This window comes from Pan paniscus, chromosome X (assembly GCF_029289425.2).
Source record: "Pan paniscus chromosome X, NHGRI_mPanPan1-v2.0_pri, whole genome shotgun sequence".
In the NCBI taxonomy this organism is placed as follows: domain Eukaryota; kingdom Metazoa; phylum Chordata; class Mammalia; order Primates; family Hominidae; genus Pan; species Pan paniscus.
This window is the reverse complement of record NC_073272.2, coordinates 63,212,147-63,239,446: the sequence shown is the minus strand read 5'-3', so window position 1 is coordinate 63,239,446 and position 27,300 is coordinate 63,212,147. Positions and strand designations below refer to the sequence as shown.

Genomic DNA, 27,300 nt, shown 5'->3' with positions numbered 1-27,300 from the left:
GAACCTTGATTTTGAGGGTGCCTTTCTACACAGTGCCTGGCAGCTTGGGGAAGGAGCTATTTTACCTTTTGCTTGCAGTTTTTCAGTTCTCTGTGGCCTCTGGGATTGTCACAACTTCAGTCATTGAGTTCTGGAATATTCCTTTTGATAATCTGGGCAGTGGCTAGTTCTTTTTGGTTTTCTGTGGAGGAGAGTAAAGCTACATATACTGTGCTATTTTGGTGACATTCTCAGTTATGAGAATTATATATTTTGTTAACAAGTCCTTTGTCAGATAAGTTATTTGCAGACATTATATCCCAGTCTGTGGCTTAGCCTTTCATTTTCTTAACTGTGTCTTTTCTAAGTTGTGCATATTTATGGAGTATGTGGGAAATTTTTAACATATGTATAATGCATAGTGATCAAGTCGGGTTTTAGGGTACAATGCATTTTTTTAAGTATAGTCATCCTACTCTGCTATTGAACATTGAATGTATTCCTTCTATCTTATGTTTGTACCCTTTAACCCACTTATCTTCATGTTCTCCCTTCTCACCTGCTCACACTTCCGTCTCTGTTATTTTTCCACCCTCTACCTCCATGTGTTCAAATTTTTTAGCACCCCCAAATAAATGAGAACATGTGATATTTGTCTTTTTGTGCCTGGCTTATTTCACTTAAGACAATGACCTCTAGTTTCATCTACGTTGATGCAAATGACATAATTTCATTCTTTTTATGGCTGAATACTATTCCATTGTGTAGAAGTACCATATTTTCTTTATCCATTCATTTGTTGATGGACACTTAGATTGATTCCTTATCTTTGCTATTATGAATGTTGCTGCGGTAAATATGCAAGTGCCAGTATTCCTTCGATATAATGATTTATTTTCTTTAAGTCAATACACAGTAATGGGATTGCTGGATTGAATGGTAATTCGATTTTTAGTTTTAAGAGTATCTTAATTTTATTGAAATCCAGTTTATCGCTTTATTTTATTTTATGGGTCATACTTTTTGTTTCCTACTTTCTTTGCCTATCTCAAAATCATAACGGTTTTCTACTTTTTTAAAAATAGAAGTTATATAGTTTTATTTTTTACATTTAGGCCTATGATCCCTTTTGTGGTAATTTTTATATATGGCACAAAATACAGATCAAGGTTAATTGGTTTCTGTATGGATATTTGTTAAAAAATACTGATTCCCCTATTGAATTGCCTGGGCACCTTTGTCAAAAATCAATTAAGCATATATGTGCAGATCTATTTTTAGGTATACTCTTCTGTTCTAGTGATCTATATGACTATTCTTGTAATAGTAACCCACTTTCTTGATTAATATAGGTTCATAGCAAGTCTTTAAATCAGATAGCATAACTCCTCCAACTTAGTTCTTTTTCAAAACAATTTTAGCTATTTTAGGTTATTTGTATTTCTATATAAATTTAAGAATAATCTTGCCAAATTTTACCAAAAACAAGCAAACAAAAACCCTATCAGTGTTTTGGTTGGGATTGCATTAAATCTGTGGATCACTTTTGGGAACATTGATATGATGAGTCTTCAGATCCATGAACATTTAACTGTTTATTTCGATTTTTTTGTGATTTCTCCCAGGATTGTTTTTTAGTTTTCATTGTATGATTTTGACCTTTTAAAATTTGATTGTTTTAAAAAATATTTAAGGTATAAATTTAAGATGTACAATGTGATGTTTTGATATAAATGATGAAGTGATGACTACAGTCAAACAGATTAACATATCATCTCACATAGTTACTTTTTTGTGGTAATAGTATCTAAAATCTACTCTCTTAGCAAATTTCCAGTGTATAATACAATAATGTTGACTCTAGTCCCCATGCTGTAGGTTAGATCTCTAGACTTTTCCTGCATAACTACAACTTTGTGCCCTTTGACTTATATCTTCCCATTTTCTCCCACCCCCTCACCTCTGGTCACCACCATCCTAATCTGTTTCTATGTATTCATTTTTTTTTTCCTTTTGATTCCACATATAAGTGAAATCATGCAGTAGTTTTCTTTCTGTGACTGGATTATTTCATGTAGCATAATGTCCTCTAGGTTCCTCCATGTTGTGACAAATGACATAATCTCCTTCCCTCCTTCTTTTTAAAGTCTGAATAATATTCTATTCTGTGTCTCTGTATGTATATGTAATATATATATAAATAAATTAAAAATAGAGGTAATGTATTAAAATATAGGCAACATATTACATATACATATACACCCGACAGTTTCTTTACCCATTTATCCATTAATGGACACTTTGTTTGCTTCCACATCTTGGCTATTGTTAATAATACTGCAATGAACATGGGAGTGCAGATATCTTTACAAGGTGGTGAGTGCATTTCCTTTGGGCATATACTCAAAAGAGGGATTACTGGATAATTTGATAATTCTATTTTTGATTTCTTTGGGAACATCTTAAAGGTATTATTTTCCACAGTGGCTGCTGTACCAATATATATTCCTACTAACAGTGTACAAGGGTCTCCTTTTCTCTAAACCCTTGTCAACACTTGTTATGTCTTATCTTTTTGATAATACCCATCCTAATAGATGCTAGGTTATTTCTCATTGTGGTTTTGATATGCATTTTCCTGATGATTAATGATGTTGAGCATCATCGTATACCTGTTGGCTATTTTTATGTCTTTTTTGGAGGAATGTCTATTCAAATTCTTTGCTCATTTCTTAATTAGTTTGTTTGTTTGTTTGTTTGTTTTTGCTGTGAAGTGATGTGAGTTCCTTATATATTTTGAATATTAACCACTTTATATATTTTATATATATTAACCACTTTATATATATTTTGAATATTAACCACTTTACAGTTTGCAAATATTTTCACTCAGTCTATAGGCTACCTTTGCATGTTGTTGATTTTTTTTTTCTGCATAGCAGCTTTTTAATTTGATGCAGTCCCACTTGTTTCTTTTTGCTTTTGTTGCCTGTGCTTTTGGTGTCATATAAAAAAGCACAGCAGTAGTGCTTTTAGTAGTTTTATTATTTCAGCTCTTATGTTTCAGTCTCTTATGCATTTTGAGTTGATTTTTGTGTATGGTCTAAAATATGGGCCCAATTTTGTTCTTTTGCATATAGATATCCAGTTTTTCCAACAACATTTATTGAAGAGACTATACGTTCCCCATTGTGTCCTGTTGGTGCTCTTGTCAAAAATTAGTTCACTATATTTGCTTCGGTTTATTTCTGGACTCTCTATTCTATTACATTTGGGTTTATTTCTGGACTCTCTGTTCTATTACATTGGTATATCTGTTTTTATGCTAGTACCATACTGTTTTGATTTCCATAGTTTTCTAATATTGTTTGAAATCAAAGAGTGTGATGCCTCCAAATTTATTTTTATTTCTCAGAGTTGCTTTGGCTATCAAGGGTCTATTTTGGTTCCATAGAAATTTTATATATGTTTTTGTCTATTTCCATGAAAAATGCCATTGGAATTTAGATAGGGGTTGTGTTGAATCTCTATATCACTTTGAGTAGTAGGGACATTTTAACAATATTGGTTCTTCCAATCCTTGCACATGGGAAATCTTTCTATTTCTTTGTGTCTTCTTCAGTTTCTTTCATCAGGGTGTTTTGGTTTTCTGTGCACAGATCTTTCACCTTCTTGAATAAATGTATTCCTTAAGTATTTCATTCTTTTTGATGGTATCATAAATATGATTTTTTAAAATTTCTTTTTTTGATACATCATTATAGGTATAAAGAGTGCAACTGATTTTTGTATACTGATTTTTTTTTGTATCCTGCATCTTTACTGAATTCACTTTTTCTAACAGGTATTTTTCTTTTTAATTTTTGGAGGGAGTCTTTTGGGCTTTCTACATATATAATCATCTTATCTCCAAATAGGGCTAGTTTACTTCTGATCCAATTTGGATGCCTTTTATTTATTTTTCTTATCTGATTGCCATGGTTAGTATTTCTAGTACTATTTTGAATAAAATTGGCAAGGGTGGGCATCCTTGCCTTATACCAGATCTTAGAGGAAAAGCTTTCCATTTTTCACCATTGATTATGATGTTACCTGTGGGCATCTCATAAATGGCCTTTCTTATGCTGAGGAAATTTTTAATATTAATACCTAATTTGTGAAGACATTTTATCCTGAAAGGATGTTGAACTTTGTGAAAGCTTTTTCCACATCTATTGAAATAACTGTGTGGTTTTTAAATTATTCCTTTTGCTAATGTAATGTATCATAATAATTGATTTGGATTTGTTAAGCCATACTTGCATCCCAGGGATAAATCCCACTTGGTCATGATGTATGATCTTTTTGATATGTTACTGAATTGGGTTAGCTACTATTTTATTGAGAATCTTTATACCTATGATCATTAGTGATACTGGCTTGTAGTTTTCTTTTCTTCTTTTTTTTTTTTTTTTTTTTTTTTTTGACAGAGTCTCGCTCTGTCACCCAGGCTGGAGTGCAGTGGCACAATGTCGGCTCACTGCAAGCTCCACCTCCTGGGTTCACGCCATTCTCCTGCCTCAGCCTCCCAAGTAGCTGGGACTACAGGCGCCCGCCACCACGCCTGGCTAATTTTTTTGTATTTTTATTAGAGACGGGGTTTCACCGTGTTAGCCAGGATGGTCTCGATCTCCTGACCTTGTGATCTGCCCACCTCGGCCTCCCAAAGTGCTGGGATTATAGGCATGAGCCACAGTGCCTGGCCCTTTTCTTGTATTTCTGTCTGACTTTAGAATCATTTGGGAATATTCCCTTTAGTTCTTTTATTTGTTTATTTATTTATTTATTTATTGAAGAGTTTAAGAGGGATTGCTACTAATTCTTATCTGAGTATTTGGTAGAATTCAGCTGTGAAGCCATCTGGTCCTAGGATTTTTTGTTGTTAGGAGATTTTAAATGACTACTTCAATCTCTTTATTTGTTCATGTTCAGGCTCTCTATTTCTTCTTGATCCAATCTTGGTAGGTTTTATATTTCTAGGAATATATTCATTTCCTCTGGTGTTTCCAAGTTGTTGTCATATAATTGTTCATAATAGTCCCTTGTAATCCTTTTCATCTCTGAGACATCTTTTGTAATATCTTCATGTTCATTTCTAATTTTATTTACCTATATTCTTTTTCTCTAAAAACCAAGTCTTAGTTTTGTTGATTTTTTTCCCTAAGTTTTTCTGTTCTCTGATTTATATCTGCTTTGATCTTTTATTTTTTTCCTTCTGCTATCTTTGAGTTTACTTTGTTCTTCTTTTTCTAGTTCCTTGAGGTGGAATATCAGATTGTTTATTTCAGATTTTTTTTAATGCTATCAACGCCCCTCTTAGAACTTTTTTTGCTGCATCCCAAAGGATTTGGTATGTTGTGCTTTCAATTTCATTTGTCTCAAGATATTTTTAAATTTCCCTTTTGATTTTTTCTTTGACCCATTTGTTATTCAGGGATATGTTGTTTAATTTCTACTGATTTAAGAATGTTCTAGTTTTCTTCCTGTTACTGACTTGTAGTTTTATATCATCATGACCAGAAAAGATACTTGATATGATGTTGATCTTCTTAAATTTGCTAAGACTTATTTTGTGGTATAGCATGTGGTCTATTCTGGACAGTATTCCATGTGTGCTTTAGAAGAATTTGTGTGATAGCCTGTCTGCGTGGGTCAGCTTTGGTAACATGTGGTAGTGAGACTAGAATCCCTAGTTTGGGACCCTAGGGCTGTTTGCAGGTACATGCATGGTAGCTGTGCTGGGTCACTGGGCCAGAGCATCCAAGGAGGCAGTACTTGCTTAAGTACCTAGAGAATGCAAAGGCTCCTGTGCTGAGTCCCTTTGCCAAGGCACCTGTGGTAGGAGTAGCTCAGGCAGCTCTGGGCATGGGGGAGGGAAAGCTCTGGTGGATCAGGGATCTGGAGAATGTGAAAGCTATTGGCCTGCATCACCCCTTCCCACTGGGCTATAGTAACCACAGCAGCAGTTGGGCAGCTCTGGGTGGCTCCAGGAAGTAGAGAAGAAGAAGGGACATGGCTCAGGCATGTTTGTTGTTGTTGTTGTTGTTGTTGTTGTCGTTTGTTTGTTTTTTCTCCTAAAACTCAGAAGGAAGAAAAAACAACCCATGGACCCTTAGCAGTATAAGCTGCAGGGCGTCTGCTGATACTATACTAGCAGTTGGTTTTCTCAGCAGCAAAAGCTGAAAAAGCTTCTGGGGTCTGTGACTGTGAACACTGAAGAATCTTGAGAGGTAAAATCTACAGGAGGTACCCAGTGGCTATGAGGGCTATTGAGGTCCTTGACAGAGAGGCCTACTGGGGCCCTGTGCCAAAGAGGCCACAGCAGATCACTGCGACTCCTGCTACTTTGCTGATACTGATATAACCAATCCCTATTCTTTGCTCTCTGCTGTTTCCAGACATCTAGGCTATATCTGTCTTCTCAGAGATCTGGGTGGGATGAAACTGAAGCTGGTCATTAGGGCAGTGTCCCATAAAGCTGGGGAAGCTGGTTGTACACTCCTGTCTCCTCCCTGTATGTAGGACAAAAGATCCAAGGAGTTGCCGTTTCATAATGAGCAGTACCAGCTATGGGGACGGGGTGATGCAAGCAAAATGAAACTGTTTTTCCTACTTGTTTTGTGTATTTGTTTTCTGACTTTTTCTTTCACTATATTGCTGTGGCTTCTTAAGTGGACCCCCAAGCTTTTCCAGAATTATTTTTGTTCATGGATAGCTACCAAATTGTTGTTGTTTGCTGAAGAAAGGAAGGCGATATTTCCTACTCTGCCATCTTACTGACATCCTCTCCTAAAAGTTGATTTCTAAGTATTTAAAATTTTTTCGGCTGCCATTGTAAATGGTATTTTAAAATGTCAATTTCCTATAGTCTATGACTATTACACAGCAATACGGTTGATTTTTGTACATTGACTTTGTGTCCTGACACATAACCAAATTCACTAATTGGTTCCAGTATTTTTTTTGTAGATTTCTTAGGATTTTATGCATATACAATTATGTCATCTCTGAAAAAAAGAGTTTAATTTCTTCTTTTTTCAGTCTATATTCTGTCTATTTCCTTTTTTATCTTATTTCACTGGCCAGGATATACAGTACAGTGTTAACTAGAAATGGTGAGAACAGGCATCTTTGTCTTGTTTTGATCTTAGGGGCAAGCATTCAATATTTTACCAAGTAATTAGCTTAACGTTTTTCATGGGTACCCTTTATTACATTGTGGTAGTTTCTTTCTATTTCTAGTTTGCTGATGTCTTTGTCATAAATTTATTTTCTCAAATGCTTATTCAGCATTATTGAAACGATCATGTAATTTTTCTCCTTTAATCTGTCAATGTGGTAAATTGCATTGGGATAAGTCTGTCCTGATCATGGTATATTATTCTTTTTATGTGCTATTTTGCTTGTTTTTCAACCCTTATATAACAACTCTATCTTGATTTTTTGTCGATCAGTTTCTATTGCCTATTGTTTCTCTTGGGTTTTATAAATATTTTCTATTCTAATGTATCAGGTTATCTTTTATTAAGTACTTGTCAATGTATAATAAAAATTATAGAGTTTTTTTAAAACTTTACTTGGAATTAATTTCAAACTTATGGAAAGTTTGAAAAATAAGAACCATACAAAAAATACCCAGATTCCCCTGTTGTTAACATTTTACCATTTTGTCTTATCATTTGAGTATGCTCTCCCTCTCTCTCCTGACTCTCTCCTCTTCCCCTCTCTTTATGTACATATTTATATGTCCATACATACATATACACACACTCATACATTTTTTTCTCAGCCATTAGTGTTTTAACTTGCATACATCTTAGATTCCTTACCTCTAAACACTTCATCACATTGTGTTTCCTTAGGGACATTTTATGGAGATAATATCAGGCTCTGGATTGTGTGATTCCTTCAAACAGATATTTATTTATATTTTTAGCTTTTCCAGCTACTCTCAGTGGCAGGGTTTGCCTGCAACAACTTAGTCTGTCATTGCCAGAAGTAGAGTCACTGATCTCTTGCTTTTTGTGATCCAGTCCCAGAGTTTTATTTCCATGCTGTGTTTTACTCTTATTAGGGCCAGTGTTCCTTCATTACCCTTCTTTTACAGAATGTCCCTACTATTCCTATGTACTCATTTTTCTATAAGAAATTTACAGTCAGTTTGTCTTGTTACTGAATAATTTGTTTTGATATTTATTATTAAATTATGAATCAATTTAAGAATAATTGACTCATTATCATTTTAATATTTCTGCCTAAGAATATGATCTGTCTTTCCATTACTTCAAGACTTCTTTTGGGGTCCTCGGTAGACTTTTCCTTTCCTTTTTTTCTTTTCCCACAGCAAGATGGATTCTGGATATACTCTGAGTATTGTAACAACCACCTGGATGCTTGCATGGAGCTCTCCAAACTGATGAAGGACAGCCGCTACCAGCACTTCTTTGAGGCCTGTCGCCTCTTGCAGCAGATGATTGACATTGCTATCGATGGTTTCCTTTTGACTCCAGTGCAGAAGATCTGCAAGTATCCCTTACAGTTGGCTGAGCTCCTAAAGTATACTGCCCAAGACCACAGGTAAGGGATTGAGGGAGTCAGGAGTGAATGAGGGAACTTCCTCTATCTGTTGGTTCTCATTGAGAATACATGTCCTTTTGCCCTTTCTGAGCTTCTGTTAACTTATCTACAAAACAGGATGATACATTCTTGATTGCCTCATATCCAACAGGGTACAGAAGGCAGAGCTATCACTGGCTTTGTTACTCACACAAAAGGAGGGTCCTTTGCCACTATATTTGGGTTAAAATCTGAAATCTGCCTAGGGCTCCAGAACCACTAAAGCATATAAGATATGATTTGTTAGAGAAGCAGCATCAATTCAAAAATGAACCCAAAGATGTAAACCAAACCAACTGGCCCACACCCATGGCTCATGCATCTGGGTCTGAAAGTTAGCCCAAGGAGACCAAGCAATGGAGCTAAATCATACTTGTGGACTGATAATATTCACTAGGTAAATTATATATGGCATAATTCATCTTAAAAGTTCCAGAAAAAAGTTTTTAAGCATAGCTCAAAGCTATGTTAGTTTCTTAGGCCAAAACAACCTCAGAGCTTTTGGGGGGTTTGGTGGGCACCAAAAAGATAGGACATTCGCCTGGGATTTGCCATTTCTGTACACTTTCACCTTGTGACTGGAACTCCTGCTTCAAAGTCCTCTTGCCACCTAGGTCCCTGATTCCCTCTCCTCTCACCCCTTGCGCTCCAGAGTGACAGTAGAGTAGCTCAGGCAGTGTCAGGTGACATCAATTTCTGCCCTTTCTCAGAGTGACCCGTTGGGCCCAGCACAACTCCCACGACATAGACAACCCCTTTTGGCAGGTCTCAGGAATCTGTATTAAGATGATGGCTCCTGCCATGCATGTCAAGAGTAGCTCGGATTTGAAGGCAATTAAAGGCTGATGCCAGCTTGGAAGCTTAGTAAGATAGGTGTTCAGATAGGTAGGGCTGAAATACAGGCAGTCAGAATGGCCCCTGAGGGAGAAGATTAGATGAAGAATGATAAATAGAGAAGAATACTGACTTTGCTTACAGATGATTGATATAATTCCCTACCCTACCTTCCTTAAGTTGATGAGAATGAAGACTGCATGTAAGAGGGAGGCTAGCTGACATGTCTGGAAGTAGAAAATCTTTGTTCTGTTGTTCTCCCCAATAAGAGGCTGGGCCCAGACCTCATCTGAGGGCTTTGACCAGGGTTAGGCTGGACCACAGCTATTCCTTTCTTCTCCTGCCGACTGCTAAAACTAGTAGGACAGGTTAGAGATGGGCACATTCCCCCTCTAGCCATTTTGAGAAAGGCAGCCAGCTAAAGATGGCAAAAATAGGCAGTATGGGACACTGACAGTGAGCAATCCATGGCTGAGTAGTCTTGGTGTAGAGGAAATGAACATTGTCATGCCAGGACTGCCCAGTAGAACTTTCTGCAACAATGCAAATAGTCTATATTTGTGTTATTCAATATAGTAGTTACCAACCACATGTGACTACTTGAGTACTAAGAAACAGCTAGTGCAACTGAGGAACTAAATTTTAAATTTTACTTAATTTTGATTAAATATGGCTAATAGCTACCATGTTGGACAGTACAGCTCTGTGCTTTACTTCCAAGAAAGTGGTTTAGAGCACTGATCTCCTCAAATCAGAGAAAGGAAAGGTACAGGGGCAGAAAATGGGTCCAAAGAGCAGGAGCACTTACTTATGTTAGCAGCTTCTGTGCTGCAATCTTCCCTTCTGTCACCACTCTACCTCCTTCTAAGTGTCAGGCTCAGACATCTTGCCAAGGAGAAACTTCGGTGATGTCACAGAGCCCAAAAGATCCCCATACATTGGAGCAACTAACTGTAAAAGAATGAAATGTAACAGAAACAAATGTAGAGTGTTTCCATTGGGTCTAAGATAAGAAATAAATAGCTCACGGACAGGCTGAGACAGATACAGCTTCTAGAGTGTGTTTTGAAGAGACTTAGGAAGTGTTAGTTGGCCATAAGCTCAATATGGGTCAGCAATGGGATCCAGAAGAAAAACTGATAATAGCTAACATTCACTGAGGCTCAGAATAAAGACTTTTCTAACATATTTGTCTTGAGACAGAATAGACTGGTTAGGAAGTATAGTGAAAAGCCTTTCACTGGAGGTGATAATGTAACATTGTTTGAGAGCCATGGCTCTGACAGGTGTGCGGATCACAGATTGGAGTGAGGGATGTGAGCTAGGAGGAGGTACTACGTAGGATCTGCCCTGGCAATTAGAAGTCCCTTTCCTCTGCCTTTCTTTGGTCCATCAACCCACTATTCAATGTTGTGGGCGTGCAGTTGTGCAGTTGTGCAAAGATGTGCGGTTGTTGCACATCTATTTTTTTCTCCTTCCTTTTTTAAAAAATGGTACTGAGAGATTAAGCAGACTAGTGACCACAAGGCATTTTCAGTTTCTCTAAAGAAAGGTGTTAACACTGAACTGTAATGCATCCTCTTGTCTTCTCAGTTTATTTTTGCCCCCACTGAATGGCTGAGATCTCACTATCAATCTGCCTTTCCCAAGAGCCATTTGATTGGAAATCAGAAAAGAACAGCAGAAAAAAACTGGATAGGATATGTAACTCTCAACACGTCTGCTATCCAGAGTCCCAGGATGTGAGGCCAAGGGTTACACGTCTGAGACTAGGGGTTTTAAGAGGCATCCCATGTGATGGCTCTACTACGGAAATGTTTGATTTGTAATAATAGTACCGCTAACATTTGTTATATGCCAAGAGTAAAATAGTTTACATGGATGATTGTATTTAATTTATGAAACCTTCAATAAACTATACTTTTCCCCATTTTACAGGTGAGGAAATTGAGTCAATGAGAGAGGGAGTGAGGCTTGCCAAAGGCCATACTGCTAGTCAGTGAGAAAAACTGGCATTTGATCCCACAAAGTCTGGCTTCAGACTTTATGCTCTTACCCACTGTGCTACATTCTGTTTCTATATTGTGCAAAAGCAAACGTGAGGATATTTCAGAGTGATTTTGGGCAGAAGCTCCATAGAAATAGATGATGGAAGAGATGATAAGGTGGTCTATACTGTGTCATGTGTGAGGCTCCCTTCTTGGTCCTTGGCTGGCTGTATCAGATAGGACACAAAAAAAGTGATGTAACAAAATAGTGGTCCATTTGTCTCTCATGTAAAAGAAGTATGTATTCTGAAGTTTATGACTGGTATGGTGGCCTCATGGTCATCAGAAACATGAGCACCCTACAGCTATCTACTATCCTATACCTAGGGTATTGACCTTGTCCTTATGGTCCAAGATGGCTACCAGAGGTTCGGCCATCACATCAACATTCCAAGCATCAGGATTGAGTAAAGGCTAAAGAAGGGTATGCTCTCTACCTTAAAGGTGATTTCTCAGAAGGCCTACCTGATAGAGCAGGAGCACCGTCATCTTGGACAAACACCGCCACTTCAAGTTCCAGCTCCCTTTCTAGCCTCATGCATTTCAAGGAAATCACTTCTTTTCTAACTACAAGCAGCCAGAAAGAGCAGACAGTAAGAGAGCTCAGGCACAGAAGGAGGTGGGGGGGGAAAGTCTCTTGAGTAACTGCCAAACTTCACCCTCATACAATGGGCCCCAGTAAAACAGTGGGCGTTAATAAGCACATTCCTTTTCCTTCAGGTGCACTAAGATAGAGAAGATGAAAGCAGACTCAGGGGATATGCCTGCAGCTGCAAAAAGATGTATGGGAACAGACACACAACTCTCTCTTCCCAGATAAGCACAACAAAGAGGCGCAAAAGCAGTCTATGCCTCTGATAAAGTCTCCCACCCTGAATCCTTAAAAACTCTTAGTCTGTAAGAAAGTGTGGCTCTGACCTAACTTGGCCAGCCGCTCCTCTCAGGTTTATTTAAAATCAACCTGTCCCTGTTGACTGAAAAGCCATCCTTCATGTTTCTCTCCTCTTTCTTTAATTCTTACACTACGCAACACTTCTATTTACATATCAGTGTACAAAACTTACTTGCATAGTCATTTTTGCTGAAACAAAAGATAGAAAATGTAGTCTTTAGGTGGTGTGGGTTCCCATCTGAAAATCAGGACTCTGTTACTAAGGAGGTAGAGGAGAGTGGATGTTAAGATTGGCACCTAGCACATTGGTTCTTTGGCACATTGGTTGGTTCAACTTGCGCTCTTTTGTTTTCACAGTGACTACAGGTATGTGGCAGCTGCTTTGGCTGTCATGAGAAATGTGACTCAGCAGATCAACGAACGCAAGCGACGTTTAGAGAATATTGACAAGATTGCTCAGTGGCAGGCTTCTGTCCTAGACTGGGAGGTAGGAAACTTACCAACCAGGGTATTGGGAAATCTGAATAGCTTGGCAAAAGCTTCCCATCTTAGCTAAGGACAGGTGAAGAGAAATTACATTTGAAGAGCAACAGTAAGGATTTAGATTAGACTCAAGGTAAAATTTCCTGCTAATGAGAAGTGTTGGATACTTGAATAACTTTCTAAGAAGCTTGGAGAAATTTTTGTGATGATACCTCATTAAGAAATGAAAGGTTCATTTCTTCAGGTATTGCCAAGGAACAATTAGGGTTGATTCAGTAGCCTTTCAAAGCTCTTTCTGGATTTATGACCAACAGATTCACACTTAGATAAGAAATAGTATATACTAATTTACTTCCAGACACAGAATACGAGGTTGGTTCTCCTGTTCCCAACCATGCAGGACAGCCAACATACTTTTTTTTTATCGGTGTTACCACCTCACCCTGGCACATCTATTAGGTCTCTCTATTAGGCCTGTACACTATAGGCCACAACCATCATCCCTGCCAAATCCACAGTTTTCACATCTGTTTTTAAAATAATCCCTGATTATTTCATTGCAGACAGCCATGACTTCTCTGAATTCTGAAAGACCTTCCCTTCCTAGATGCCCACCAAAAGTATCAGGAGTAATGACATTTCACATATGTCTTGCAGGCCCAGGTTGTGCAATCTGATAGTCTGCTGGCTAAAATAACCAAGATAGGAGAGGCTGGACGTGCTACTAGGGAGGGATTAGCAATCTTAAGCCTTGTGGTCACAATATAGAGGTAGGGTCTGCTCCCTATTCCACTGACCTTAACTCAAGTGTCATTTTCAGTGATTAAGAGGTAGTATCTCTCTTAATACTTAAAGTATTTTAGCCCGTTCCAAGGGAACCAAGCATCATCCTCACAAACAGCTGCTTAACCAAGGCCCAGAAAAAAGTCACCTTCCTTTTATTCTGCTACCTCTGTCCTACCTTAATGTAGATTGCTGAAAAAGACCACAATTCTGATCAGCTGACATCCTTTTGGGCTATATTTGAAGGATAATGTTCCCATATAAGTAGAACAGCACTTTGATTTGCAGAGAAAGGAATTTGTCTAGATGAAGAGACCCTCATTCTCTTAAGCAGAAGCCAGCACTGGGCCAGACTTACTAGAAAATTGTGGGTCCTTTTTTCCTTGTGTTGGCCTTGCTTTGGCCATTTGCCTGATTAGAGGCAGAGAGCTGGACCAAATGACTTCTAGCAAGCCCATCAACTCTAAGACACTCTAAAATTAAGGTGGATTAGCTGGCCTTATTCTCTCTCGTTGGCAGGGTTTTTTGTAAGAGAAGGTGCCCAGCAGCAGTTGTCTTCCTATTCCCTGGAGCATCTCCCCAACTTCCCAATGCCTAGAAGACCTTCTGATTCCCCTGTGTGCTCTGGGACATCAGTCCTTGGAGCAGGAGCCATGGGGAACCAAAAATAGCATGAAATTACCTGGCCTACTCAGGGAGCTTCAGTAGCACCAAGCTCAGTAACACTGAGCTATGATTTAAACACTCAGCATCTCAGAAGGAATTTCCTGCATGTATGTCTGAATGGGGCCACAAAAACACAGTTCTAACAGTTTCTGCCTCCTTTGTTAGCCTGATTGATTGGTACTCTAATCTCATGTAAGCCCACACATCCCTTGTATGCTCCTGCTTGGTGAAGCCTTTCTTCATCTAAATTGACATCCTACTTCATTCAGGCTGCTATAACAAAATACCATAGACTGGGTGGCTTATAAACAACAGAAATTTATTTCTCATAATTGTGGAAGCTGGGAAGTCCAAGATCAAGGAACCAGTAGATTCAGTGCCTGGTGAGGGCCCTCTGCATAGACTGTTGTCTTCTCATTGTAACCTCACATGGCAGAAAGGATGAGAGAACTCTTTGGGGTCTCTTTTATGAATGCTATTCCCATTTAATTCATGACTGCCTCATTCTCATGACCATCATCCCCCAAGGCCTTACCTCCAAATACCATCACAGTAGAGATTATGTTTCAACATGTGAATTTTATGGGGATACAAACATTCAGCCTATAGCAATTTGTAAGAAGAAAAATTCTTCATGGTCTTCTTGTCAGACTGAGGTCACTGTGGAACTTGCCAGTTCCAGCGAAGTTGTCCTCTAGGAAGTCTTTTCTCTAGTAAAGCCTGATGGATATATTTCAAAGGCCAAGCCTAAAGTTTCTGTCATATTTGCCATACCTGTGTTAAAGACTTCTAGAATGTCAGAATCACCAAGGCTCTTAGAGGACTCCCCCTACAACCCTGACGATTCTTGTGTGTATACACATGCACATATGCACATGTACACATACTCTCACACACTTACTCTCAAACACCTTGCAATGATGGTGAAAGACAGAGAAGCAGAGAGAGGTTTATTTCCTACCAAGGCCACACAGCAAGTCAGTGACAAAGCTGGAACTTGAATCTAGTCTCCTGATTCCTTGTGTGGTATTGTTTTCAGTAAGGTACCACATATTCCTTCAACCTTCTGCCTCTCACAGCCCAATTGCTGTTCTTTGTGATATTTCAGCAACTTGCTTTTTGTATGTAGTAAAGAGTTTATATTTAAATAAGGCAGTGAGACTACCTTGGGGAGGTCATCCAAATCCCAGTCAGGTGGTGGGTGAGTGCTGGGGAGTCTCCCCAAGAAAGCAATGAGACATGGATGCTCCATGGCTTGATGATGGTTAGGATTGGTGGCCCAATTTCACAGGTTCCCTGGTATAGGTTCTTTGTGCATTCCACCTGCCCAAGAAGTTGTCTAGGCAAGGAGAGACATTCTGCCAGATTGCCGAGGACTGCTGTGAACAGACCATGCAAATCAAGAAAAAGATGCCATATTTTGCTGTCTCTGCCACCCCCCTTGTCTCCCAGATGTTTGAACAAACAGAGTGGCTGTCAAAAGCATCTGCATGATAATTTCAGCTTCATTTGTCAAATGAAAAAGAGGAGTCATAGGGGAAACCTTCAGAGCTTAATCTCCCTTGAAGAGGAATTTGGAGGGTAGCATGCAGGCAATTAGTGTCTGCTCAATAGATCAGAGTGTCTGGCTAGAGAGCAGGAAGCCCTGCATTATATCAAGGCCTGACCCTTCTCTTAGCTTATTCCGTGAACATTCTTGGTCTCTTTGCCCAACTCTGGTTATTATCCCTGCCCTCTACCATTCTATAGGGACTAGAGTTCCTGAAGTAACTTTCCTTTTACCCCACCCCCCAGGGCTCCTGAAAATCAAATGGATGAGTAAAAGTGTCAGTCATCTCTCTACTAATCAATACATTAGAGCAGTATGCGGGAGCAGCAGGGAGAATAATCTGTTCCCAGGGACTGCAGTTTCTGGGAAATTTCTATTTCTAATTTCCATGATGCTGAGGTTTGGTTGAGCTGTCACTTTGCCACCTTGCACACTCATTTAATCCACTTGAAAACAAGGGAAAGGTAACATATCCTGGATAGCTTCTTTTTAATCTTTTTTTTTTTTTTCTGGAGATTTGTAGCAGGAACCTAACATTGTAGCTCATATTTGGGAGCTTGATTGTGTGTGGTTGTAATTTCCTCTTTGTGGGACCCCTCTCCTCCCAGCCTGGTTGTATAATACCCAAGGACCTGTTCCACTTTACTATTTGATGACTGAATCCAAAGAAGTTGGAGGAAACAAGAAAACCCAACATGATGAAGGCAGCAAAAGCATCTACTTAAAAGCTAAAGTGGCTTGATGAGGCATACTCCTGGGACAAGAAGATCAAATGTAGGGCTAGATGGATTTGTTACTCCTCTGCCTTCCTGTCAGTAGGCAGCATTGAAAATAAACTAGTTAAAAAGTATGGCATTCCCCTTGTCCTTTTCCTGGATCTGCTCAGATTACAGCCCCACATCAATTGGCCTATAATTAGAATGGGGTGAAATCAGGCAGAATGGGGTGAATTAGAATTAGAATGGGGTGAGGCCTCTTCGCTCGGGCTCTGACCCCAAGGAAGGAAGGTAGATAAGCTGGCAAGAAAGCTTTGGGTAGTTTTTGGTGGCCACTGTTCATTCCACACCTATTGATTTAGTTGTCAAACAGTATTTATTGAGTATTTAAGTATCAAGTACTCTGTGTCAGACCTTATTCTAGGTTCTGCAAAGACATCAGTGAACATGACAAAGTTTCCACTCTCATTGATTCATATTCCAGTAGGGAAAAGAGGCAACAAACAAACATATATCATCAGGTAGATGGGCCTCTGAAGAAAAATAAAGTAGGATAACAGGTTAGGGAGTAATGTGGATACTACCTGAGGAAGTAACAGTTAAGAACAGACCTGAAGGAGAGGAAGGAGCAAACCATGTGGTTTTCTTGGGGCACAGAATTCCAGACAGAGGGGAAAACAAACACGAAGACCCTGAAATATAGGAGTGTGTGCTAAAGGAACAACACGGAAGCCAGTGTTGTTACTCTACCCAGAGTAGAGTAAGTGAGTGAGAGATTGGGAGCAAATGAAGTTAGGGAGGTGACTGGAGGTCAGATCCTGTCTTCATAAGACTGACTGTTAGTTTGAGTGAGATGGGAGCCACTGGAGGGTTTTTGAGCAAATATGTGAAATTATGAGACTTATGTTTTGAGCATTTCCCCTCATATGCCAGGCCCTATGCTGGGCAATGAGGATATTGAGATCAATGAGATGTGGCCTTGAACATCTAGTGCGGACAAACATATTCCAGCAGAGGGAACAGTGTGAGCAAAATCCTGGAGGGAGTGAACAGATCCGAAGGCCCACGGTTGGGGATTTTTGGAAGGAGTTGTACTTTTGGGGGCAAGACAAAGAGATGTGTTATATAAGTGGAGCAGAGGAAGCAAGGGTGAGATCTCTAAACAATGAGAGGGCTGTCTCCTTTCCATGAACTCATTTGATGCTCTCAAACAGCCATGTGAAGTGGGTCAAACAGGAACTGTTTTAATATTCCCACTCTACAAATGAGGAAACAGATGGCAAGAGTTTAAGCTAGTTTCTAACTCGAGAGTGAGTTGGTAGCAGCATTGGACTCAGAGCCCAGGTCTTTTGAGATTCTCACCTTAGAAATCTTCCATGGCATCTGGTTGTTCCCCTGGGTTGGTGACAGTAGGAGGAGATTGGGTGGGGGCCATCATTCTAATGTGGTTTGGTGGATAAGAGCATAGGCTTTGGAGGGCTTCTGACCTAGGTTCTGCCCCTTTGGGCAAATTACTTCCAATTTCTTTGACCTTGGTTTTGGGGTAATAACAAAACATCACTTACTGGGTTGCTATATTACTAGGAGACAGGATAGGTATAAAATAAGTATCACTTATGTTGAGCTTATAGTGTGATGTGTACCTTCTAGGCACTTTATATGTTTTAATTTAAATAATCCTCACAACACCCAAATGAAGTTGGTACTGTTATTATCCCCATGTTAATGATGAGGCAACTGAGTTATAGAGAGACTACGTGTGTTACTCAAGGTTAGTCAGCTTGGTGAGCATAGAGGAGTATTATTTTAATTTTTTTTCTAATTGGTGGAGTTACATGTTGCAAGTAATTAAAATATAATTGATGCTGGGCACCGTGGCTAACATCTGTAATTCCAGCACTTTGGGAGGCTGAGGTCGGTGGATCGCTTGAGGTCAGGAGTTTGAGACCAGCCTGGCCAACATAGCAAAAAATCATCTCTACTAAAAATATAAAAATTAGCTGGGCATGGTGTCACACACATGCCTGTAATGCCAGCTACTTGGGAGGCTGAGACACAAGTATCGCTTGAGGCCAGGAGGCAGAGTTTGCAGTGAGCCGAGATCGTGCCACTATACTCCAGCCTGGGCAACAGAGGGAGACTCTGTCTCCAAAAAAAAAAAAAAAAAAAAAAAAAAAAAAAAAAAAAAAATTTAGAATTGAGATGCCCCTGGCTGGTGGAGTGGATGGACCAGATAATACTGGGTAACCCTCCTGGTCGTATCATCCACATTTAGTAAATTGTATATTTAAAAGTCATTCTGACCATCTTCTTATGGCATTGGCTCTCTTTTATGGCTTTATTGGACTTCATACATATTCAAAGTGGACTGTAGCACATCTTCCTAGCCTGCATCAGGGTGGGAACCTCTCTCAGCTTCCCATCCCTCCAGCAGGAAATCGCTGTACTGCTCCCTAACCTGGTGGCTTTCTTTCCCAGTATCAGGCCTCCAGAGGTTCTGTGCTAGTATGTCAGCCCCTCTAGAAGGAGTGTTTACCTAGTTCCTGGATAATATTGAGGCTAAGTCGGGAGCCTAAAGTTGAAGCAGTATTTCTAAGCTTTTTTTCGGCAGTGGGGTGGGGGGTTCTATTATTAGAAAATAATTCTACTGAGTTCCCCCTTTCCTTCCCATCCTTTAGACTGGGGAAAAAAATGGTATGCTCGAATACACCATTTCTAGATGCCCCACTCTCTGGCCTACTACCCTGCCTGATTTGTGTTTGCCTCTGATTATTTCTGGGAGGTATAAAGGTCTCCATCTCTAACCTTGCCTTGAAGCTTTTGGGTGAAAGGCTGAGATCTTAGCATCAAGGTATCAGCCCTATCATGAAGATCATCCTCATACTACATCTGGGAAAACTGACACCTAGAGAGAGAGGGGAAGGAACGGGTTCTCCAATGCCTTTTTGGCCTAAAGACAGTATAATATAGTACAAGGAGTGAGCATATTCTGTGGAGCCCCAGAGGTTGGAGTTGGGTCATGGACCTGTAGCTAACTAGTTGGGCAACTTTGGCTTATCACTTGATCTTTTTGTACCTCTAACTGTAAAATGGGAGCAAGAATATCTACTTCCCAGGGCTATCGCGAGTCTCAGATAAGATAGATTGAAAATATCTGGCGCACTGTCTGACCCATATAGGTGCTCAGGAAATATTAATTCTTCTGTGTCTTGGGACACTACTCTTTGTCCCTATCTTCACATAGGCCCTGGAATACTCACCCCTGTGCCCACAACTTCGGTGTTGGTTTGCCTTGTGTTTCATGAGTTTTGAGCATACCTGCATTCGTCTCCTCCATGAAGACATAAGCTCCTTGAGGACAGGGCCCAGGTCTACCTTGACATCTGACACACACCTGCAACATACTTCTGACCTATCAGAGTTGCCATAAAGAAGGAGTAGGACTTGGAAACTCTATAGAATTGAATTAGCTAGGACTTAGGTGTCTTGGTGCCTATTTGTGTCAGACTCTTTGTAGCAAGGAGGAGAAGTAGTTCTAGGCTTTCTGGATAACAGACCAAGGAATCATGTGGCAGTTAAGTTTCTTATTCAATCAGTAGATTTTAGTGAACTGAGAGGAGAAGGAAAAACAATTATAAGAGGGGAGTGGGTTCTTTTTCTCTCCCTCTGTTATCATCTTCCTTCTTGTCCTCCTGTTTCCTTCTACTCATGTGGGAGGCAGTGAGATTAAGGCCTGTTCTTCAAGTATTAGAAAGAGACTGAGGGACCAGAGCAGGGATTGAGAGACTGGGACAGAAAAGTAGATTTATAGAGAAGAGAGATGGAGAAATATATATATATGTGTGTGTGTGTGTGTGTGTGTGTGTGTGTGTGTGTGTATGTGTATGTATATATATATGTGTGTGTGTGTGTGTGTGTGTGTGTATATATATATAAAAAACATCTCTCTCTCTTTCTCCACACACACATATATGTGTGTATGTAGAGAGAGAGAGAGAGAGAGGCAGGCACAGAGAGAGACAGACAGACAGAGAACTTATAGGACCAGAGGGTAACTGGTGTAGAAAAGCTGTAGCAGTCCCGGGTGGCAGGGCACATTTGGCCTTGGGGTGAATAAGAAAATGGGTCTTCCTAGCTCACAGAGCTGTAAAGCTTTTTGAGGAGTCCCAGGAGTCCCTCTCTCCCTCTGTCTCTACCAGGGCCTTTCTGGCCTCTTCCTGTCCCAGTCTATGCCCAGCCTTGGGTGCCTCCAGGCAGGTGATGGTGCCATCCTCCTGCCTGGCTGCCTCTCATCATCACATGTCCTTCCCAGGGCGAGGACATCCTAGACAGGAGCTCGGAGCTGATCTACACTGGGGAGATGGCCTGGATCTACCAGCCCTACGGCCGCAACCAGCAGCGGGTCTTCTTCCTGTTTGACCACCAGATGGTCCTCTGCAAGAAGGTAACCCTGCCCCCTTCTTCCCTGAGGGAGATGGGTACCTAACAGGGTACCGGACCCTCCTCTTCATCATCCGCAGGCTCCCAACAAAGTGGGCAAATACTGATGGGGGGAAAACAGACAGGAGATTGGCAGCAATTCTGTATCAGGAGCACTAATGTGGCATGAATGTCACAGGCAGGGTTGGCTTGTGGGCAGTGAAAAACTCTGAAGTCGGTGCATTTTGTCTTGGTATTTTTTTTACCCTTTGCCCTAATGACCCTGGGGTGCTCCTTCTCACTTTCTTCTACCCAGAGCTGCTGGTCTGCACCATTTGTAAAAAATATTGAAATATGTCTATCTTAGTTGGTAAATAGTAGTTTCCCTGAGCACTTTCCCTCATTTCCACTCTAATGGCTCTGGCCATGTGGCCCCTCTCTGCCCTGGGAACCAACGAGGAGCCTCCTACTTTTGCCCTGACAGGTAGGTACCTTTGTGATATAGGAATTTTTTCCATGCCTCTACCTATTTCCTATACAAGGTGCACTGGTTCCCCACAACCCCCAACCGTGCTCTTCTCCACTCTTCCTTCTTTGTAATCCATTAGAGGAGAGGTCTTACTCTTGTCACTGACTCTGGATAACTGTGTATGTTGGTTTCTAGGACTCTTCTCCTTTGTGAGGCTGGGGAGGGTAGCATATGTTCTAAGCGTCACTCCTCCTTATGGGATACTCTTACCCCTACTTCCTCACTCATAGTAGAGAGTTCAGACCAGTTTTGGCTCCAGGGGCTAACTGGGAAGAATTGGGGACCAAGGAAAGTAAAAATGGAAGAAGAAACCAGAATGCTTAGAGTGACTTTACAAATTCACCATGCTACCCTTGGCTCTTTTGCCATCATCTAGTCCCTTTGTCCTCTCCTTCACCCAGTAGTGAATGCCTCTGAAAAGTAGTGCTGAGTCACAAAACACCAGAGTAAATAGTGTTATATTTTTCTGGGCTGGAACATGAACCACACAGTTTTAAGCCCCCTGTCCTCTGTGTGTGTATGTGTGTGCCATATCTTGTATTGAATCTTTATCCATTTGCTTTGACAGTGGATTGAGGGGAAAAACACTGAGCTTAGGTTCAGACTGCCTCAGTGTTTGGTGATAAGCTCTGAATGTCCACTCTGGAACCAATAGCCAGTCAGTTAATGGGGATAATAACTTACCTCAGTATGGAGCTGACCCTCAAACAGAGAACTTTTATGAATCTGAAACTCAGCCAAACACTAATGCTTCTTTTTAGCTCCCCCAACTCTTCTCAGGACTTTCATAAAATCAGGAGGTAGGATTTTTGAGGGTTAATTTAGGTGGCCATGGAAATTCTCAGCATATCAGCCATGTCACCAACACTAATGTGCCTGTTCTTCCCACTAAGGTGTTTACACTCAGAACAAGTAGCCATAGAGACAGCAAACAAATAGGAACCTGGCTTATTTTATAGTTCTGCACCCCCTAGGCCCTGTTAATTTTGGCATCTGTTAGCCAAGGCTGGGATTACTTTAACTAAATTGTGAAACTAGGCTCTAGAAAGCAGTGGCTATAAGAGATAGACCAGGATCCAGAACATAAAACAGTGAGTCAGAAGCCAGGAATAAAGGGGAAGAAACAAGATAAACAATGGGTTTAACTTAGAACTCAACGGGCAGTGGAAGACCAAGATGGAGTAATGAGCCATGTCTAAGCCAGATAGTGGGAGCCAATGATTAGGAAGAAACTAGAAGTCAAGCCAGGGCTGGGGATTCAAACCAGCTAAGCTGGCAGGGTAGGGGAAGCATATAACAGGGATGGTGAAAACAAGAGAAACCTCGAAGCAGTCATAGCTTCCCACAGAAGGGAGATTTCTTGTTTTTACAAGAACCATAGGCTTTCTTCCCAAGACACAGCCAGCCTAGAGTCTGGAGTATAAAGGCTACTAACTCCATATACCTGGGTGTTCTTGACACTGGCTTCCCAGAACACGAGCAGTTATAGCCTAATTGTTCAAAGGCCATTAAAACTACCTGATGTTTGTTTTGAAGATTTCCATTTGTTATCTACAATAAGACTTTCCATTCAACAAGTAGGGATAAACTTTTGAAAAATGATCATGGGACCAAAAGAAGGTATGCAAAGAGACAAGGTATTTTGTCTGCTGGGTTGTTTAGGGACCTTTTGCCATTACTACAAAAGACTCTCTTCTTGAGATAGAGCTGGGAGGAATGGACTAGGCTCTCTGGAGGTGAAAATTCCTTTGACAAAGAGAATCCATGGAGGAAAGGAAGGGAATGTCTGGATTGGGCCAAGGTGAGTGAGGCTGTCACCTTGCTCACCTCAGGCACACAATTTAATTGGATATCCGAAAGTTCAGTAATCCTTTTTACCAGGAAGAAAGGAGGTGAGGATGCTAAATAATGAAATATGGCCACATTAAGCTTTCTGATGATCTCATATTTAAAAAGGAGGAAACAAAGACCCCTAGCAAGTGGCTAAATAATATATAATATTTTACATATGATATAATATTTAACAGGGGTGACAAAATAGTTTCATGAATCCTAGAATGAGTCAAAATTAGTTTTTAAAAATGCTTAATTTTAATTACTTTTAAAGCTATGTTCAAATGAAGAAAAAAGAAGTGATAGTCTGACAACCCCCTGTTTGAGGCAGATGGTTTACTGATAACAGGGGAATATAAATTCCTTCTCTATCAAGGAAAAGAAGGCATAAACTTGTTTCAAAGGGAATTGAAGCCCAAAGGATCTGAGGTTGTAAGAGAGTACTTTACTGCTCTGAATTATTTCATGCTATAGATATTGAGCCCCTCTTCTGTGCCAACCAGCTCAACTTTCATAAGGATTCTAGTCTAACAGAACTTAAGTATGATGTTATTTAAAAATATATACATCCCAGAGCACTGAAATAATTCTAAGATGTCCCAAGTGGAATTGCTCTAGGTCATCTTGACAGAATTATGGGTTCCAGGAGATCTGTGAGAAGACTACAGATAGGAAAATGTATCAGTTTTCAAAGCAGAAAATAATATGTTCTAGAAAGTAGAAATCAACAATAAAGTATTAATGAACTAGCATTTATTGAGTGCTTCTATGATTCTGTTCTAAGAACTTTACACTTATTAACTCAATTTAATCCTCACAACAAACCTATGAGGTAGGTACTATTATTATATTATTTCCATGTTAAGGATACGTAAAGTAAGACCTAGATAAGTTATATCATTTTCCCAAGGTGAAATAGCTAATGAGTGATAGAGCCAGGAATTACATTCAGATAAGCTGGCTCCAGATTCCACATTGGTAATATTTATGTCATTATTACCATTGAGCTTGTCAAAATTCTGTACTTGATTATTAAACAGCCTGTGAACATTTAGAAAGAGATACAGTGGCCACAGGGGTCATCTTTGGCTTTCTGAGAACAAGTCGTATCCCATAAAACTCAGTTTCTATTTTGCCAGTAACTTAATTAGTTGATAGGAGGATTGCACAGGACAGAGAGTGTCCTCCTGCATTTCAGATTTTCCCATGGTTTCCTTGCAGACAGAAGTCATATGGAGTGATAGATAAAACATAAAGTTTGTAATCAGACAATTCTGGGCCCAAATCCTGATTTCAACACTCGCTAACTATATGATTTCAAGCAAGTGACTTTTTCTTTCTTGTACCTCCATTATATCAGTTGTGAATGGTGAGAATAACTATTCTACAGGATTGTCATGAAGATTAAATGGAATCAATGCATATAAAATGCCTGATAGAGTGCCTGGTACTCATTAATCTCATCTTACCCAACCTCCAACAAAGAAATAGCCTTATAAAGTAGTGAGGTCCCCATCACTAGATGTACCCAAATATGGGCTAGATTATTATGTGCCAAAGATAGTATAGTAAACATTGAAACACTGATCTCTCTCCATGAGCATGTGGCCTCACCACTAAGTTCTCATCCAACTGTTAAGATTCCCTTAATTCCCAGTCAATTATGCAACAATGTGCCTGTTTTGTACATTGGGAATTGGGATTGACTAATCCACTCAGAACAGCTTAAACAACTTATGCAGCTTGTAGCTTGTTTCAGAGAGAGAGAGAGAGAGAGAGAAAAGGAGAGCAAGAGAGTACGTGGGCATGTGTGAAGGTACCTTTAAAATGGCAATTATAGTGTGTGGGAAAGTCACCAGTGGCTTCTAATTATGTGACCCCTTCTTTAATTTTTGCTGTCACCACTCTTTTAACTTTTCTTCCAAAAAATCCAGATAAGACTCTGTTCTTTTTCTTCGTATTATCTATACTGTCAGTCTCTGCTCCTCTGTGTTTCATTGCATTTTTATTTTAGTTTTTGATGTGTTTTATTATTTTCTTCGTGATATAATTATTTGGGAAATTATTTTGATGCTTTGAGGGGATTTTTTTCTCTTTGACTATTTACTGTGGAAAGGAGCAGATCCGCTTTTCCTGCACCCTCTGTCCTATTGTGCCAGTCTGGCCATGTTCTGTTGTCCCTTGTGTCATAACTGTTCTTTATTCCTGTTGCTTTCACCATATTCAAGGGGATCAGAACTAAACAACGTGTAATGATGTTGGGCAGAAGACTTCTGTTCGGGGAAGTTTCTGCATTTGGACAATTTCTTCTTGCACTGAAGGGTCAGACTTGGAGGATGAGCTATTTGGGACAGCTTATAAATCCAATAATAGCAACAGAGATGGGGCTGGAGCAGAAAGAAGAAGGGGATTTGAAACCAGAACTCCTGAGTACTTAACTTTACTCTGTCTCTTACTAACTTTTCTAACCATTGGCCAGTTCTTTAACTTTGTCCTTATTTTCCTCAGTGTCAAATCAGGCTGATGATAGAAGTCATCTCAAGAGGCTTTGGGAGAGAACCACCTGAGGTAGTGGGGAACAGTGGAGTATGGGGTTAAGAGCATGGGTGCTAGGGCCAGACTAGAAGGCAATCTCCTTTCGCCCATGAGCTATATGACCTTGGGCAAACTTTCTGTGCTTATAATTATGCCCTTGTTTGCAAAATGAGAATGACAGTGTATCTACAAGGAAGGGAGGTTGTGAGGGTTAAATGAGACAATGCAGATGTAGTACCTGGCACATAGTAGGTACTTAGTGAATGTTGGCTATTAATACTATTACTATACATGCAGTGTTACTAATAATTCATTCAGTACTTTTTTATTTAGAGGCAATATAGCACATTGTAAACAAAAGCAGAGATTTTAGAGCTGGACAGCCTGAACCCAAAGCCAAGCTCTGCCATTTAGTAGCTTTTATTCCTGGAAAAATTTCTGTTTTTTCTTCCAATTTTTATTTTAGCTTTAGGGGGTGCATATTCAAATTTGTTACGTAGGTAAATTGCATGTTGCCGGGTTTTGGTACACAAATGATGTCATCACGCAGGTAATGAACATAGTACCGATAGGTGGTTTTTTATTCCCACCCTCCTCCCACCTTCCACCCTTAAGTAAACCCCAGTGTCTGTTGTTTCCTTCTTTGTGTCCCTGTGTACTCAATATTTAGCAACCTCTTGTAAGCGAGAACATGCGGTATTTGGTTTTCTGTTCCTGTGTTAATTTGCTTAGGATAATGGCCTCCAGTTCCATCCATGTTGTTGCAAAAGGCATGATTTCATTTATTTTGATGGCTTTGTGGCATTTTATGGTGTATATGTACCACATTTTCTTTATCCAGTCTATCATTGATCATCATTTAGGCTGACTCCGTGTATTTGTTATTGTGAAAAGTGCTGCAGTGAACATACGCGTGCATGTGTCTTTGTGGTAGAACGATTTATATTCCTTTGGGTACATACCCGATAATGGGATTGCTGGGTCAAAAGGTAGTTCTTTTTTAAGTTATTTAAGAAATATCCAAACTGCTTTCTATCATGGCTGTACTAATTTACATTCCCACCAGCAGTGTATAAGCATTGTATTCCTGAGAAAGCTTCTTAGCTGCTCTATGTCTATAGTTCCTCATCAGATGGGTTTATAACAGTACCTACATTGGAGGATTATTTGGGTTAATAAATGCAGAGCATTTAGGACAGTACATGGTACATAATATATGCTATTTAAGGGGTCACTGTTGCTATTATTGTTGTTGTTATTATTTTGATGTAATTATTAAGCATGCATTCTAGGATGCTGGAATATAGTAGTGAGCGAAATAAATCCAGTCCAAACCCCATGTACCTTCCCTAGGATCTGGAGAGAAAAGGCTGGAGAAG

The 27,300-nt window shown here is 39.9% G+C and overlaps 1 protein-coding gene across 21 annotated transcripts in view; it reads left to right on the top strand.

The window, feature by feature from the left end:
• Positions 1-27,300, top strand: part of ARHGEF9 (Cdc42 guanine nucleotide exchange factor 9) — a 167,241-nt gene that overhangs the window by 115,226 nt on the left and 24,715 nt on the right. For 18 of the 21 annotated variants that reach the window (XM_057301172.2, XM_057301173.2, XM_008970030.3 and 15 more), the window contains 3 exons: positions 8,363-8,595; positions 12,766-12,895; positions 20,918-21,049. In XM_057301172.2, the coding sequence (XP_057157155.1) occupies positions 8,363-8,595; positions 12,766-12,895; positions 20,918-21,049 (495 nt within the window). The remainder of the gene's footprint in view (positions 1-8,362; positions 8,596-12,765; positions 12,896-20,917; positions 21,050-27,300) is intronic. The other 3 variants (XM_008970035.3, XM_057301175.1, XM_057301176.1) reach the window with 1 other exon arrangement.